At 47.1% G+C, this 16,559-nt stretch overlaps 1 protein-coding gene across 1 annotated transcript; it reads left to right on the top strand.

Annotated features, from left to right (window-relative positions):
- Positions 1-5: 5 nt before the first annotated feature.
- ints3 (integrator complex subunit 3) lies at positions 6-15,230 on the top strand (the record flags this gene model as incomplete). The annotated part of the gene is made up of 16 exons (XM_079231966.1): positions 6-14; positions 113-491; positions 539-668; positions 2,100-2,154; positions 2,374-2,477; positions 4,013-4,177; positions 4,258-4,411; positions 5,061-5,129; positions 5,211-5,286; positions 5,389-5,502; positions 5,932-5,980; positions 6,122-6,289; positions 13,981-14,081; positions 14,208-14,280; positions 14,347-14,500; positions 14,689-15,230. The coding sequence occupies 16 exons, from the start codon at positions 6-8 to the stop codon at positions 14,764-14,766; spliced, it is 1,878 nt and encodes a 625-aa protein (XP_079088092.1). The 3' UTR covers positions 14,767-15,230.
- Between the last annotated feature and the right edge of the window lie 1,329 nt (positions 15,231-16,559).

Here is a 16,559-nt window from a genome sequence, read left to right as displayed (position 1 = left end):
CCAGTATGACCAGTGTAACCAGTATGACCAGTATGACCAGTGTAACCAGTATGACCAGTATGACCAGTGTAACCAGTGTGACCAGTGTAACCAGTATGACCAGTGTAACCAGTATGACCAGTATGACCAGTGTGACCAATATGACCAGTATAACCAGTGTGACCAGTATAACCAGTGTGACCAGTGTGACCAGTGTAACCAGTATGACCAGTATGACAAGTGTGACCAGTGTGACCAGTGTGACCAGTATAACCAGTGTGACCAGTGTAACCAGTGTGACCAGTGTAACCAGTGTGACCAGTGTAACCAGTATGACCAGTATGACAAGTGTGACCAGTATAACCAGTGTGACCAGTGTAACCAGTGTGACCAGTGTAACCAGTATGACCAGTATGACAAGTGTGACCAGTGTGACCAGTATAACCAGTGTGACCAGTGTAACCAGTGTGACCAGTGTAACCAGTATGACCAGTGTAACCAGTATGACCAGTGTAACCAGTAAGTGCTAGCTAAGCTCTTTGGACCAATCTCTGTGCAGGCAAGAAGAGGGAGTTCAGGTTTCATCCAATCAAAGAAGCCGTGGTGGAGGAACCCGCTGACATCACACCGTGGCTTGACCAATTAGACGACACCATGAAGGAGAAGGTCCAGCAGCTGCAGAAGACCAGGTGAGCCCTTATTGAGCACGTATCGGCGTTTATTGATCACGTATCTATCAATTCAGTTTATTTTGTGTAGCCCAAATTACAAACTCCCCTCAGGGCTTTACAATCTGTACACATAACATCCTGTCCCGGGACCTCACATCGGATCAGGAAAAACTCCCCAAATAAAGATAGAGCAACAGAGGAGGATCCCTCTCCCCGGACGGACAGAAGAATAGATGTCATGTGACCAGAATGAACAACCTAACAGAGTTACAGCACATTACATGAATTTGACATAAATTATTAATATGAGTAGTATACGCATGGATCATAGCATGGCCCTGTCTCCTACCTCCTGCACCCTGTCTCCTACCTCCTGCACCCTGTCTCCTGTCTCCTGCACCCTGTCTCCTGTCTCCTGTCTCCTGGGCCCTGTCTCCTACATCCTGGACCCTGTCTCCTACCTCCTGCACCCTGTCTCCTACCTCCTGCACCCTGTCTCCTACCTCCTGCACCCTGTCTCCTACCTCCTGCACCCTGTCTCCTACCTCCTGCACCCTGTCTCCTACCTCCTGCACCCTGTCTCCTACCTCCTGCACCCTGTCTCCTCTCCTGTCTCCTGTCTCCTGGGCCCTGTCTCCTACATCCTGGACCCTGTCTCCTACCTCCTGCACCCTGTCTCCTACCTCCTGCACCCTGTCTCCTACCTCCTGCACCCTGTCTCCTACCTCCTGCACCCTGTCTCCTACCTCCTGCACCCTGTCTCCTACCTCCTGCACCCTGTCTCCTACCTCCTGCACCCTGTCTCCTACCTCCTGCACCCTGTCTCCTGTCTCCTGCACCCTGTCTCCTGTCTCCTGTCTCCTGGGCCCTGTCTCCTACATCCTGGACCCTGTCTCCTACCTCCTGCACCCTGTCTCCTACCTCCTGCACCCTGTCTCCTGTCTCCTGTCTCCTGGGCCCTGTCTCCTACCTCCTGCACCCTGTCTCCTGGGCCCTGTCTCCTGGGCCCAGGAGACAGGAGACAGGGCCCAGGAGACAGGAGACAGGGCCCAGGAGACAGGAGACAGGGCCCAGGAGACAGGAGACAGGGTGCAGGAGACAGGAGACAGGGTGCAGGAGACAGGGTGCAGGAGACAGGGTGCAGGAGACAGGGTCCAGGGTGCAGGAGACAGGGTCCAGGATGTAGGAGACAGGGTGCAGGAGACAGGAGACAGGGTGCAGGAGACAGGGTGCAGGAGACAGGGTGCAGGAGACAGGAGACAGGGTGCAGGAGGTAGGAGACAGGGTGCAGGAGACAGGGTGCAGGAGGTAGGAGACAGGAGGTAGGAGACAGGGTGCAGGAGGTAGGAGACAGGGTGCAGGAGACAGGGTGCAGGAGACAGGAGACAGGGTTTGTCTGTTGTTTATTGATCATGTATCAGTCAATACTTATTGATTATGTCTCCACAGTGACACAGAGACTCAGTGTGAAGTAATGCAGGAAGTCGTGGATCTGATCCTGGAGGTGAGTTATCTTCGATCAGTTGTGTTCTTCTATGTTCTACTGTGCGTTCTACTGTGTGTTCTACTCTACTGTGTGTTCTACTGTGTGTTCTACTGTGTGTTCTACTGTGTGTTCTACTCTACTGTGTGTTCTACTGTGTGTTCTACTCTACTGTGTGTTCTACTGTGTGTTCTACTGTGTGTTCTACTGTGTGTTCTACTCTACTGTGCGGTGTTGCAGGAGGACTTTGACTCGGAGCAGATGTCTGCTCTGGCTTCTTGTCTGGCTGAACTGTTTAAAGATCACTTCAGAGGAGACGTCCTGCCAGACGAGATCACTGAGGAGTAAGACTGCCCATTTCATACATTCAAGAAATGTTATTAGGTTTGCCTTTATAGGTATCTAGAGACTCAAATAACTCAAACCATCTCAAAACCACCACGGGGGACTCAACGCTCTAGAGACTCAACGCTCTAGAGACTCAACGCTCTAGAGACTCAACGCTCTAGAGACTCAACGCTCTAGAGACTCAACGCTCTAGAGACTCAACGCTCTAGAGCAGGGGTCGGGAACCTTTTTGACTGAGAGAGCCATAAAGGCCAAATATTTCTAAATATATTTCATTGAGAGCCATATAGTATTTTTAACGTATAATAAATTAAATATGTCTTACTTTTAATGCAACTGTTGGTGCTGCATGGTTTTGCTGATGTCCTTGTAGTCTGGTTCATACGTGGTGAGGTTGAGCACTTTGCGGGTGCTTTGAGATGACAGCAAATGCATCAATATGTATACACGGTTGATATTTATTCAATATCCTTTATAATGGCTGGACTTTGGGAACATTTTAATGATGGTGTTTTACCAGTCAGTTTAGTTGAACTTAAAGGATCTTTGTTGAACTTCAATAAGGGGAGGTTATGACTGGTTCACTTGTTATGACTGATAATGATATATATACAAAATAAAAGTTTTAAAGGTGTTTAGTCATTTCTCAGCAGGTACAACATTTAAAGAAAAACGCTAATGCAGAGCTTAACAATAATTATAGCCCTATTAAATTGACATGGTGTCATTTTTCCTAAAGGTAGCCTATATAAACAATTTAATAACTTCATATTCTTCATATTTAAATATGTCTGAAAGTTTCATCCTACCTGTGTCAGTTTGGACTATGTCATCTAGCCACTCATGTTAAACGTTAGGCAGACCTTTTTCTGGGGCGCCTGCTCTGCTTTCTTTTCTCCATGGAGGCCTATAGCTGCTGGAGCAGGGCCCGCCAGGAGGAGCCTAAACAGCGCCGGCCCGAGCTCATGTGGCGCTCTGGGCGAGCTTCACTCCTGGCGCCCGGAGGAGGACAGCGGGGGTGGGGGGTGCTAACGGAGGCAGAGCGCTAGCAGAGGTACAGAGAGCGCATGTCGAGAAACGGGACGCTGATTGGCCAAGAAGACTCGACACGTCAAAGATCTTATTATTGTGGAGATGGCTCACTCCTATCTCAGAAACACTGGCGCAAAAAAGATTTTTAACTCCTGGAAAAAAAAACGTTTGCGCGGTCTGAAAAATCTATTGCGCAGCCACTTCGACTGGCCTGCACGGCCGCGCACGCACGCAGCTTAGAGGGAACACTGCCCGTGACCGTGAAATTTATCTTCAAAACTAGTATTTTAAAATCAGTTCCAAACTGATTTTTTTTTTTTCAACTCAAAATTGTCTGGGAGCCATATGCCGTCACCGGAAGAGCCATAGGTTCCCGACCGCTGCTCTAGAGACTCAACGCTCTAGAGACTCAACACTCAACACTGGGAACAGATCCCAAATGGATCCGGCTGTCTCTCTCTCTAACTACCTGTCTGTCTCTCTAACTACCTGTCTTCAGGTCTCTGGAGGAGTCTGTGTCCAAACCCGTCTGCCTGGTCTTCAGGAACCTGGTCACCATGCAGGAGGATAACAGTGGGTTCTCTGTGCTGCTCGACATGCTGGCTGAGTTCTACCAGAAGCAACCCAAGATCGGGTACCACCTGCTGTACTACCTCAAAGCCAGGTGAGAGGCGCGGGGTGCGTCCCAACATGAAGGTGTTGTCCTGAGCAATAGAAACATTGTGTGTGTCTGTGTGTGAGCAGCAAAGCGGCCAACGGTAAGATGATGCTGTACGAGTCCTTCGCTCAGGCCACCGCTCTCAGGGACCTGCACACCTGTCTGATGATGGACATGAAGGCCTGTCAGGAGGACCACGTCCGGCTGCTCTGCTACCTCACGCCCTCCATCTACTCTGAGGTACGTCCAGGTCTCCCAGGGCCTCTTGAGGTCTACCGAAGTCTCTCCAGGTCTCCAGAATTCTCCCGAGGACTCCCGAGGTCTTGTGAGGTTTCTGGAGGTCTCCTGAATTCTCCAGAGGTCTCTTGAGGTCTCCCAAAGGTCTCTTGAGGTCTCCCAAAGGTCTCTTAAGGACTCCTGAGGTCTCTTAAGGACTCCTGAGGTCTCCTGAGATCTTGTGAGGTTTCTGGAGGTCTCCTGAATTCTCCAGAGGTCTCTTGAGGTCTCCCAAAGGTCTCTTAAGGACTCCTGAGGTCTCTTAAGGACTCCTGAGGTCTTGTGAGGTTTCTGGAGGTCTCCTGAATTCTCCAGAGGTCTCTTGAGGTCTCCCAAAGGTCTCTTAAGGACTCCTGAGGTCTCTTAAGGACTCCTGAGGTCTTGTGAGGTTTCTGGAGGTCTCCTGAATTCTCCAGAGGTCTCTTGAGGTCTCCCAAAGGTCTCTTGAGGACTCTTGAGGTCTCCTGAGGTCTTGTGAGGTTTCTGGAGGTCTCCTGAATTCTCCCGAGGTCTCTTTAGGTCTCCCGAAGGTCTCTTAAGGACTCCTGAGGTCTCTTAAGGTCTCTTAAGGACTCCTGAGGACTCCTGAGGTCTTGTGAACGTTTCCCTTCAGTTCCCAGATGAGACGCTGAGGAGCGGGGAGCTGCTCAACATGATCGTGGCCGTCATCGACTCCACACAGGTGAGTGAGTCTGAGAGACCTGATCCAGACCTGTATGACCCACCTCACCTGTTTGGTAACCAGGATGTAAACTCTGTGCAGTTGCAGGAGCTGATGTGTCACGTGATGATGGGGAACCTGGTGATGTTCAGGAAAGACTCTGTTCTCAACATCCTCAGTGAGACAGACACACACACACAGACACACACACACACACACACACACACACACTCTGTCCTCATGTGTCTCCTCTGTTCTCATGTGTCTCCTCTGTCCACAGTCCAGTCTCTGGACTGGGAGACCTTTGAGCAGTACAGCACCTGGCAGCTGTTCCTGGCCCACAGCGTCCCTCTGGAGACCATCATCCCCATCCTGCAGCACCTCAAGTATAAAGGTGGGTTCAGTCCTAGAGACGTCGCCTGTCCTCTGATGAGGACATTTGAGGACACTTTACTCGGTGTTCTCATGTGTCCTTGTGTCCTCTGATGAGGACACTTGAGGACACTTTACTCAGTGTCCTTGTGTCCTCCAATGAGGACACTTGAGGACACTTTACTCAGTGTCCTTGTGTCCTCCAATGAGGACACTTGAGGACACTTTACTCGGTGTCCTCATGTGTCTTTGTGTCCTCTGATGAGGACACTTGAGGACACTTTACTCGGTGTCCTCATGTGTCCTTGTGTCCTGTGATGAGGACACTTGAGGACACTTTACTCTGTGTCCTCATGTGTCCTCTGATGAGGACACTTTACTCTGTGTCCTCATGTGTCCTTGTGTCCTCTGATGAGGACACTTTACTCACAGATGTCTCTTCTGTCTGCAGAACATCCAGAAGCCTTGTCCTGTCTGCTGCTGCAGCTCCGCAGAGAAAAGTATGTTAATCTGCCTGTTTGTGGACCTGCCTGCCTGTCTGTTGACCTGCATGTCCACCTGTCTGTCTGTTGACCTGTCTGTCTGTTGACCTGCCTGTCCACTTGCCTGTCTGTTGACCTGTCTGTCGTCCTGTCTGTCAGGCCCAGTGAGGAGATGGTGAAGATGGTGCTGAGTCGTCCGTGCCACCATGAGGACCAGTTCACCACCAGCATCCTGAGACACTGGGCCTCCAAACACGACGACTCCCTGGGGGAACACGTCAAGGCCCAGCTCATCAAGAACAACAACCAGCCCCGCAAGAGACAGAGGTGAGACAGGCCAACAGACAGGCCAACAGACAGACCAACAGACAGACTGGAACTGGGCCTGACGTTTGGTCTCTGTTGGAGTCGGTCTCCAGTCCTGTATTGTCATGTGTGTCCACATGGGGGTCTTAGTCCTGTAGTCTTAGTCCTGTAGTCTTAGTCCTGTAGTCTTAGTCTTAATGTCTTAGTCCTGTAGTCTTAGTCCTGTAGTCTTAGTCTTAATGTCTTAGTCCTGTAGTCTCAGTCCTGTAGTCTCAGTCTTAGTGTCTTAGTCCTGTAGTCTTAGTCCTGTAGTCTTAGTCCTGTAGTCTTAGTCCTGTAGTCTTAATCCTGTAGTCTTAATCCTGTAGTCTTAGTGTCTTAGTCCTGTAGTCTTAGTCCTGTAGTCTTAGTGTCTTAGTCTTAGTGTCTTAGTCCTGTAGTCTCAGTCCTGTAGTCTCAGTCCTGTAGTCTCAGTCTTAGTGTCTTAGTCCTGTAGTCTTAGTCCTGTAGTCTTAGTCCTGTAGTCTTAGTGTCTTAGTCTTAGTGTCTTAGTCCTGTAGTCTCAGTCCTGTAGTCTCAGTCCTGTAGTCTCAGTCTTAGTGTCTTAGTCCTGTAGTCTTAGTCCTGTAGTCTTAGTCCTGTAGTCTTAGTCCTGTAGTCTTAGTCCTGTAGTCTCAGTCCTGTAGTCTCAGTCTTAGTGTCTCAGTCCTGTAGTCTCAGTCCTGTAGTCTCAGTCTTAGTGTCTTAGTCCTGTAGTCTCAGTCCTGTAGTCTCAGTCCTGTAGTCTTAGTCCTGTAGTCTCAGTCTTAGTGTCTTAGTCCTGTAGTTGTAGTCCTGTAGTCTTAGTCCTGTAGTGTCAGTCCTGTAGTCTTAGTGTCTTAGTCCTGTAGTCTTAGTCCTGTAGTCTCAGTCTTAGTGTTTTAGTCTTAGTGTCTTAGTCCTGTAGTCTTAGTGTCTTAGTCCTGTAGTCTTAGTCCTGTAGTCTCAGTGTCTTAGTCCTGTAGTCTCCGTGTCTTAGTCCTGTAGTCTCCGTGTCTTAGTCCTGTAGTCTCAGTGTCTTAGTCTCAGTGTCTTAGTCCTGTAGTCTTAGTCCTGTAGTCTCAGTCCTGTAGTCTTAGTCTTGGTGTCTTTGTCCTGTAGTCTTGGTGTCTTTGTCCTGTAGTCTTGGTGTCTTTGTCCTGTAGTCTTAGTGTCTTAGTCCTGTAGTCTTAGTGTCTTAGTCCTGTAGTCTTAGTCTTAGTGTCTTAGTCCTGTAGTCTTAGTGTCTTAGTCCTGTAGTCTTAGTGTCTTAGTCCTGTAGTCTTAGTCCTTTAGTCTTAGTGTCTCAGTCCTGTAGTCTCAGTCCTGTAGTCTCAGTCTTAGTGTCTTAGTCCTATAGTCTTAGTCCTAGTCCTTTAGTCTTAGTGTCTCAGTCCTGTAGTCTCAGGCCTGTAGTCTCTGTCCTGTAGTCGTAGTCTTAGTGTCGTAGTCCTGTAGTCGTAGTCCTGTAGTCTCAGTCCTGTAGTCTCAGACCTGTAGTCTTAGTCCTGTAGTCTTAGTCTTAGTGTCTTAGTCCTGTAGTCTTAGTCCTGTAGTCTTAGTCCTGTAGTGTCAGTCCTGTAGTGTCAGTCCTATAGTCTTAGTCCTGTAGTCTTAGTCCTGTAGTCTTAGTCCTGTAGTCTCAGTCTTAGTGTCTCAGTCCTGTAGTCTCAGTCCTGTAGTCTGTCTTAGTGTCTTAGTCCTGTAGTCTTAGTCCTGTAGTCTTAGTCCTGTAGTCTTAGTCCTGTAGTCTTAGTCCTGTAGTCTTAGTCCTGTAGTCTTAGTCTAAGTGTCTCAGTCTTAGTGTCTTAGTCCTGTAGTCTCAGTCCTGTAGTCTCAGTCCTGTAGTCTTAGTCCTGTTGTCTCAGTCTTAGTGTCTTAGTCCTGTAGTTGTAGTCCTGTAGTCTTAGTCCTGTAGTGTCAGTCCTGTAGTCTTAGTGCCTTAGTCCTGTAGTCTTAGTCCTGTAGTCTCAGTCTTAGTGTTTTAGTCTTAGTGTCTTAGTCCTGTAGTCTTAGTGTCTTAGTCCTGTAGTCTCAGTGTCTTAGTCCTGTAGTCTCCGTGTCTTAGTCCTGTAGTCTCAGTGTCTTAGTCTCAGTGTCTTAGTCCTGTAGTCTTAGTCCTGTAGTCTTAGTCCTGTAGTCTTAGTCCTGTAGTCTCAGTGTCTTAGTCCTGTAGTCTCCGTGTCTTAGTCCTGTAGTCTCTGTGTCTTAGTCCTGTAGTCTCTGTGTCTTAGTCCTGTAGTCTTAGTCCTGTAGTCTTAGTCTTGGTGTCTTTGTCCTGTAGTCTTGGTGTCTTTGTCCTGTAGTCTTAGTGTCTCAGTCCTGTAGTCTTAGTGTCTTAGTCCTGTAGTCTTAGTGTCTTAGTCTTGTAGCCTTAGTCTTAGTGTCTTAGTCCTGTTGTCTTAGTCCTGTAGTCTTAGTGTCTTAGTCCTGTAGTCTTAGTCCTTTAGTCTTAGTGTCTCAGTCCTGTAGTCTCAGTCTTAGTGTCTTTGTCCTATAGTCTTAGTCCTAGTCCTTTAGTCTTAGTGTCTTAGTCCTGTAGTCTCAGTCCTGTAGTCTCTGTCCTGTAGTCTTAGTGTCTTAGTCCTGTAGTCGTAGTCATGTAGTCTCAGTCCTGTAGTCTTAGTCCTGTAGTCTTAGTCTTAGTGTCTTAGTCCTGTAGTCTTAGTCCTGTAGTCTTAGTCCTGTAGTCTTAGTCCTGTAGTCTTAGTCCTGTAGTGTCAGTCCTGTAGTGTCAGTCCTGTAGTCTTAGTCCTTTAGTCTTAGTCCTTTAGTCTCAGTCCTGTAGTCTCAGTCCTGTAGTCGTAGTCTTTGTGTCTTAGTCCTGTAGTCTCAGACCTGTAGTCTCAGACCTGTAGTCTCAGTCCTGTAGTCTTAGTCCTGTAGTCTTAGTCTTAGTGTCTTAGTCCTGTAGTCTTAGTCCTGTAGTGTCAGTCCTGTAGTGTCAGTCCTGTAGTCTTAGTCCTGTAGTCTTAGTCCTTTAGTCTTAGTCTTAGTGTCTTAGTCCTGTAGTCTCAGTCCTGTAGTCTCAGTCCTGTAGTCGTAGTCTTTGTGTCTTAGTCCTGTAGTCTCAGACCTGTAGTCTCAGACCTGTAGTCTTAGTCCTGTAGTCTTAGTCCTGTAGTCTTAGTCCTGTAGTCTTAGTCCTGTAGTCTTAGTGTCTTAGTCCTGTAGTCTCAGTGTCTTAGTCCTGTAGTCTCAGTGTCTTAGTCCTGTAGTCTCCGTGTCTTAGTCCTGTAGTCTTAGTGTCTTAGTCCTGTAGTCTTAGTGTCTTAGTCCTGTAGTCTTAGTCCTGTAGTCTCAGTGTCTTAGTCCTGTAGTCTCAGTGTCTTAGTCCTGTAGTCTTAGTGTCTTAGTCTCAGTGTCTTAGTCCTGTAGTCTCAGTCATGTAGTCTTAGTCTTGGTGTCTTTGTCCTGTAGTCTTAGTGTCTTAGTCCTGTAGTCTTAGTCTTAGTGTCTTAGTCCTGTAGTCTTAGTGTCTTAGTCCTGTAGTCTTAGTGTCTTAGTCCTGTAGTCTTAGTGTCTTAGTCCTGTAGTCCTGTAGTCTCAGTCCTGTAGTCTCAGTCCTGTAGTCTTAGTCCTGTAGTCTTAGTGTCTCAGTCCTGTAGTCTTAGTGCTGTAGTCTTAGTCCTGTAGTCTTAGTCTTCGTGTCTTAGTCCTGTAGTCTTAGTCTTCTTGTCTTAGTACTGTAGTCTTAGTGTCTTAGTCTCAGTGTCTTAGTCCTGTAGTCTCAGTGTCTTAGTCCTGTAGTCTCAGTCATGTAGTCTTAGTCTTGGTGTCTTTGTCCTGTAGTCTTAGTGTCTTAGTCCTGTCGTTTTAGTGTCTTAGTCCTGTAGTCTTAGTGTCTTAGTCCTGTAGTCTCAGTCCTGTAGTCTTAGTCTTGGTGTCTTTGTCCTGTAGTCTTAGTGTCTTAGTCCTGTAGTCTTAGTGTCTTAGTCCTGTAGTCTTAGTGTCTTAGTCCTGTAGTCTCAGTCCTGTAGTCTCAGTCCTGTAGTCTTAGTCCTGTAGTCTTAGTATCTTAGTCCTGTAGTCTTAGTGTCTCAGTCCTGTAGTCTTAGTGCTGTAGTCTTAGTCTTAGTGTCTTAGTCCTGTAGTCTTAGTCTTCTTGTCTTAGTCCTGTAGTCTTAGTCTTAGTGTCTTAGTCCTGTAGTCTTAGTCCTGTAGTCTTAGTCCTGTAGTCTTAGTCCTCTTAGTGTCTTAGTCCTGTAGTCTTAGTCCTCTTAGTGTCTTAGTCCTGTAGTCTTAGTCTTCTTGTCTTAGTCCTGTAGTCTTTGTGTCTTAGTCCTGTAGTCTTAATCTTCTTGTCTTAGTCCTGTAGTCTTAGTCTTAGTGTCTTAGTCCTGTAGTCTTAGTGTCTTTGTCCTGTAGTCTTAGTCGTAGTGTCTTATTCCTGTAGTCTTAGTGTCTTATTCCTGTAGTCTGTCTTAGTGTCTTAGTCCTGTAGTCTTAGTCTTAGTGTCTTAGTCCTGTAGTCTTAGTCTTAGTGTCTTAGTCCTGTAGTCTTAGTCTTAGTGTCTTTGTCCTGTAGTCTTAGTCGTAGTGTCTTATTCCTGTAGTCTTAGTGTCTTATTCCTGTAGTCTGTCTTAGTGTCTTAGTCCTGTAGTCTTAGTCTTAGTGTCTTAGTCCTGTAGTCTTAGTCTTAGTCGTAGTGTCTTATTCCTGTAGTCTTAGTGTCTTATTCCTGTAGTCTGTCTTAGTGTCTTAGTCCTGTAGTCTTAGTCTTAGTGTCTTAGTCCTGTAGTCTTAGTCTTAGTGTCTTAGTCCTGTAGTCTTAGTGTCTTAGTCCTGTAGTCTTAGTGTCTTAGTCCTGTAGTCTTAGTGTCTTAGTCCTGTAGTCCTGTAGTCTCAGTCCTGTAGTCTCAGTCCTGTAGTCTTAGTCCTGTAGTCTTAGTGTCTCAGTCCTGTAGTCTTAGTGCTGTAGTCTTAGTCCTGTAGTCTTAGTCTTCGTGTCTTAGTCCTGTAGTCTTAGTCTTCTTGTCTTAGTACTGTAGTCTTAGTGTCTTAGTCTCAGTGTCTTAGTCCTGTAGTCTCAGTGTCTTAGTCCTGTAGTCTCAGTCATGTAGTCTTAGTCTTGGTGTCTTTGTCCTGTAGTCTTAGTGTCTTAGTCCTGTCGTTTTAGTGTCTTAGTCCTGTAGTCTTAGTGTCTTAGTCCTGTAGTCTCAGTCCTGTAGTCTTAGTCTTGGTGTCTTTGTCCTGTAGTCTTAGTGTCTTAGTCCTGTAGTCTTAGTGTCTTAGTCCTGTAGTCTTAGTGTCTTAGTCCTGTAGTCTCAGTCCTGTAGTCTCAGTCCTGTAGTCTTAGTCCTGTAGTCTTAGTATCTTAGTCCTGTAGTCTTAGTGTCTCAGTCCTGTAGTCTTAGTGCTGTAGTCTTAGTCTTAGTGTCTTAGTCCTGTAGTCTTAGTCTTCTTGTCTTAGTCCTGTAGTCTTAGTCTTAGTGTCTTAGTCCTGTAGTCTTAGTCCTGTAGTCTTAGTCCTGTAGTCTTAGTCCTCTTAGTGTCTTAGTCCTGTAGTCTTAGTCCTCTTAGTGTCTTAGTCCTGTAGTCTTAGTCTTCTTGTCTTAGTCCTGTAGTCTTTGTGTCTTAGTCCTGTAGTCTTAATCTTCTTGTCTTAGTCCTGTAGTCTTAGTCTTAGTGTCTTAGTCCTGTAGTCTTAGTGTCTTTGTCCTGTAGTCTTAGTCGTAGTGTCTTATTCCTGTAGTCTTAGTGTCTTATTCCTGTAGTCTGTCTTAGTGTCTTAGTCCTGTAGTCTTAGTCTTAGTGTCTTAGTCCTGTAGTCTTAGTCTTAGTGTCTTAGTCCTGTAGTCTTAGTCTTAGTGTCTTTGTCCTGTAGTCTTAGTCGTAGTGTCTTATTCCTGTAGTCTTAGTGTCTTATTCCTGTAGTCTGTCTTAGTGTCTTAGTCCTGTAGTCTTAGTCTTAGTGTCTTAGTCCTGTAGTCTTAGTCTTAGTCGTAGTGTCTTATTCCTGTAGTCTTAGTGTCTTATTCCTGTAGTCTGTCTTAGTGTCTTAGTCCTGTAGTCTTAGTCTTAGTGTCTTAGTCCTGTAGTCTTAGTCTTAGTGTCTTAGTCCTGTAGTCTTAGTGTCTTAGTCCTGTAGTCTTAGTGTCTTAGTCCTGTAGTCTCAGTCTTAGTCCTGTAGTCTTAGTATCTTAGTCCTGTAGTCTTAGTATCTTAGTCCTGTAGTCTTAGTATCTTAGTCCTGTAGTCTTAGTGTCTTAGTCCTGTAGTCTTAGTCGTAGTGTCTTAGTCCTGGTCTTAGTCCTGTAGTCTCAGTCTTAGTCCTGTAGTCTTAGTCTTAGTGTCTTAGTCTTAGTGTCTTAGTCCTGTAGTCTCAGTCCTGGTCTTAGTCCTGTAGTCTCAGTCCTGGTCTTAGTCCTGTAGTCTCAGTCCTGGTCTTAGTCCTGTAGTCTCAGTCTTAGTCCTGTAGTCTTAGTCTTTGTGTCTTAGTCTTAGTGTCTTAGTCCTGTAGTCTCAGTCCTGGTCTTAGTCCTGTAGTCTCAGTCCTGGTCTTAGTCCTGTAGTCTCAGTCCTGGTCTTAGTCCTGTAGTCTCAGTCTTAGTCCTGTAGTCTTAGTGTCTTAGTCTTAGTCTTAGTGTCTCAGTCTTAGTGTCTTAGTCCTGTAGTCTCAGTCCTGGTCTTGGTCCTGTAGTCTCAGTCCTGGTCTTAGTCCTGTAGTCTCAGTCCTGGTCTTAGTCCTGTAGTCTCAGTCTTAGTCCTGTAGTCTTAGTCTTTGTGTCTTAGTCTTAGTGTCTTAGTCCTGTAGTCTCAGTCCTGGTCTTAGTCCTGTAGTCTCAGTCCTGGTCTTAGTCCTGTAGTCTCAGTCCTGGTCTTAGTCCTGTAGTCTCAGTCTTAGTCCTGTAGTCTTAGTGTCTTAGTCTTAGTCTTAGTGTCTCAGTCTTAGTGTCTTAGTCCTGTAGTCTCAGTCCTGGTCTTGGTCCTGTAGTCTCAGTCCTGGTCTTAGTCCTGTAGTCTCAGTCTTAGTCCTGTAGTCTTAGTCTTTGTGTCTTAGTCTTAGTGTCTTAGTCCTGTAGTCTCAGTCCTGGTCTTAGTCCTGTAGTCTCAGTCCTGGTCTTAGTCCTGTAGTCTCAGTCCTGGTCTTAGTCCTGTAGTCTCAGTCTTAGTCCTGTAGTCTTAGTGTCTTAGTCTTAGTCTTAGTGTCTCAGTCTTAGTGTCTTAGTCCTGTAGTCTCAGTCCTGGTCTTGGTCCTGTAGTCTCAGTCCTGGTCTTAGTCCTGTAGTCTCAGTCCTGGTCTTAGTCTCAGTCTTAGTCCTGTAGTCTTAGTCTTTGTGTCTTAGTCTTAGTGTCTTAGTCCTGTAGTCTCAGTCCTGGTCTTAGTCCTGTAGTCTCAGTCCTGGTCTTAGTCCTGTAGTCTCAGTCCTGGTCTTAGTCCTGTAGTCTCAGTCCTGGTCTTAGTCCTGTAGTCTCAGTCTTAGTCCTGTAGTCTTAGTGTCTTAGTCTTAGTGTCTCAGTCTTAGTGTCTTAGTCCTGTAGTCTCAGTCCTGGTCTTGGTCCTGTAGTCTCAGTCCTGGTCTTAGTCCTGTAGTCTCAGTCCTGGTCTTAGTCCTGTAGTCTCAGTCTTAGTCCTGTAGTCTTAGTCTTTGTGTCTTAGTCTTAGTGTCTTAGTCCTGTAGTCTCAGTCCTGGTCTTAGTCCTGTAGTCTCAGTCCTGGTCTTAGTCCTGGGTCCGTCTCTGTCCTCAGTCTCCGGAGCTCCAGCAGTAAACTGGCCCAGCTGACCCTGGAACAGATCCTGGAGCACATGGACAACCTGAGACTGAGTCTGAGCAACAGCAAGAACAACTGTGAGCACACACACACACACACACACACACACACACACACACACACACACACACACACACACACACACACACACACACACACACACACACACACACACACACTGATTGATTGTTTTGTGTTCTCAGTCTTCACTCAGACTCCGATCCTTCAGGCTCTGCAGCACGTTCAGGCCAGCTGTGATGAAGCACACAAGATGAGGTACAGACACACACACACACACACACACACACACAGACTCAGGTGTGATGACATCACTTCCTGCAGGTTCAGCGACCTGTTTGCTCTGGCGGAGGAGTACGAGGACTCCCAGTCGAAGCCCCCCAAGTCTCGCCGTAAAGCCCCCGCCTCCTCGCCGCGCTCCCGGAAAGGAGCGGCCCCGCCCACCAACGAAGAAGAGAGCGCCTCCAGCAGCGCCTCTGTACGTAGAGAATGTACACATAGTAAATATAAAGTCAAGTAATATAAATAAACAGTTAACAGTAAAGAAGAATACAGTAACAATAATAAATGTCTTTATATCGCACCAGATAAATGAAATAAAGTGTTTAAGTGTGTGAGGTTTACTGAGAGCTCAGCTTGTGTGTGTGTGTGTGCGCTGTGTTTCAGGAGGAGGAGGACTCCAAGCCCAAAGCGCCGAAGAGGAAGAGGAAAGGCTCGTCGGCCATCGGCTCGGACAGCGACTGACAGGCGCTCGGACCAATCGCACGCCGGCGAACCTGGGAGAGGCCCCGCCCCCTTCCGACCACATGCACTGACCGCCGCGGGGGGGGCGGGGCCTGGACACTGAGGCTGATGCTGTTTCCACGGAGACCAGCGGGTCAAAGGTCGCCGTGTGGCGGTACTCCCATGATGCACTTGGAGGAGGAAACCAGGAACTCTGGGAACCAACAGACTGCTTTTAATACAGGGAACATGACGATGATGACGATGATCAAGAAGAGTGTGGTTGTCTGTGGGTACTTCTGTCCCCCCTTTTTTGTAATTTCTCTTTTTTTTGGAGGGGGGGGCTTTGGACTCTTATTGTGGAGCATCAGGACTCTTATTGTGGAGGATCAGGACTTCCTGCTGTTTTGAGCGGCTCCTTCCTGTCGTCTCCTCATCGTTCATCAAGTTTTGTTACGTTTTATCAGAAGTAAAAACATAAAAACATCAAACGGTTTGTTTGTGTCGATTACTTCCTGTTTACTGTCGCTAGAGTGTGTAGTCACACTATTACACACTAGCGTGTGTAATAGTGTACTCACTATTACAGGAGTCAAGGAGAAGTGCTTATTAGACGTTAGGAGTCAAGGAGAAGTGCTTATTAGATGTTAGGAGTCAAGGAGAAGTGGTTATTATACGTTAGGAGTCAAGGAGAAGTGGTTATTATACGTTTGGAGAAGTGCTTATTATACGTGAGGAGTCAAGGAGAAGTGGTTATTATACGTTAGGAGTCAAGGAGAAGTGGTTATTATACGTTAGGAGTCAAGGAGAAGTGGTTATTATACGTTAGGAGTCAAGGAGAAGTGGTTATTAGACGTTAGGAGTCAAGGAGAAGTGCTTATTAGACGTTAGGAGTCAAGGAGAAGTGCTTATTAGACGTTAGGAGTCAAGGAGAAGTGCTTATTAGACGGCTGACCAACATTACCCCAAGAGCGCAGCGACAACTCATCCAAGAGACAAGAGACCCAGAACAACATCAAAGAACTGCCTCAATAAGGTCAGAGTTCATGACTCCATGAGAAACAGACTGGGCAAACATGGCTGGCCACAACCGACTGGTAGAACATCTCCAGCATCTTGCTGCACACATTGAAGGATCGGAGCTTCCTCAGGAGAAAGAGTCGACTCATCCCCTTCTTGTACACAGCGTTGATGTTGGCCTTCCAGTTCAGTCGGCACCAGGTACCTGTACTCCTCCTCCATGTGATGAGGCACCAGGTACCTGTACTCCTCCTCCATGTGATGAGGCACCAGGTACCTGTACTCCTCCTCCATGTGATGAGGCACCAGGTACCTGTACTCCTCCTCCATGTGATGAGGCACCAGGTACCTGTACTCCTCCTCCATGTGATGAGGCACCAGGTACCTGTACTCCTCCTCCATGTGATGAGGCACCAGGTACCTGTACTCCTCCTCCATGTGATGAGGCACCAGGTACCTGTACTCCATGTGATGAGACACCAGGTACCTGTACTCCATGTGATGAGGCACCAGGTACCTGTACTCCTCCATGTGATGAGGCACCAGGTACCTGTACTCCTCCTCCATGTGATGAGGCACCAGGTACCTGTACTCCTCCTCCATGTGATGAGGCACCAGGTACCTGTACTCCTCCTCCATGTGATGAGGCACCAGGTACCTGTACTCCTCCTCCATGTGATGAGGCACCAGGTACCTGTACTCCATGTGATGAGACACCAGGTACCTGTACTCCATGTGATGAGGCACCAGGTACCTGTACTCCTCCTCCATGTGATGAGGCACCAGGTACCTGT

Source organism: Taurulus bubalis (assembly GCF_910589615.1).
Source record: "Taurulus bubalis genome assembly, chromosome: 16".
Lineage (NCBI taxonomy): Eukaryota > Metazoa > Chordata > Actinopteri > Perciformes > Cottidae > Taurulus > Taurulus bubalis.
The sequence above is the reverse complement of the archived record's forward strand: the minus strand, read 5'-3'. Positions and strand labels throughout refer to the sequence as shown.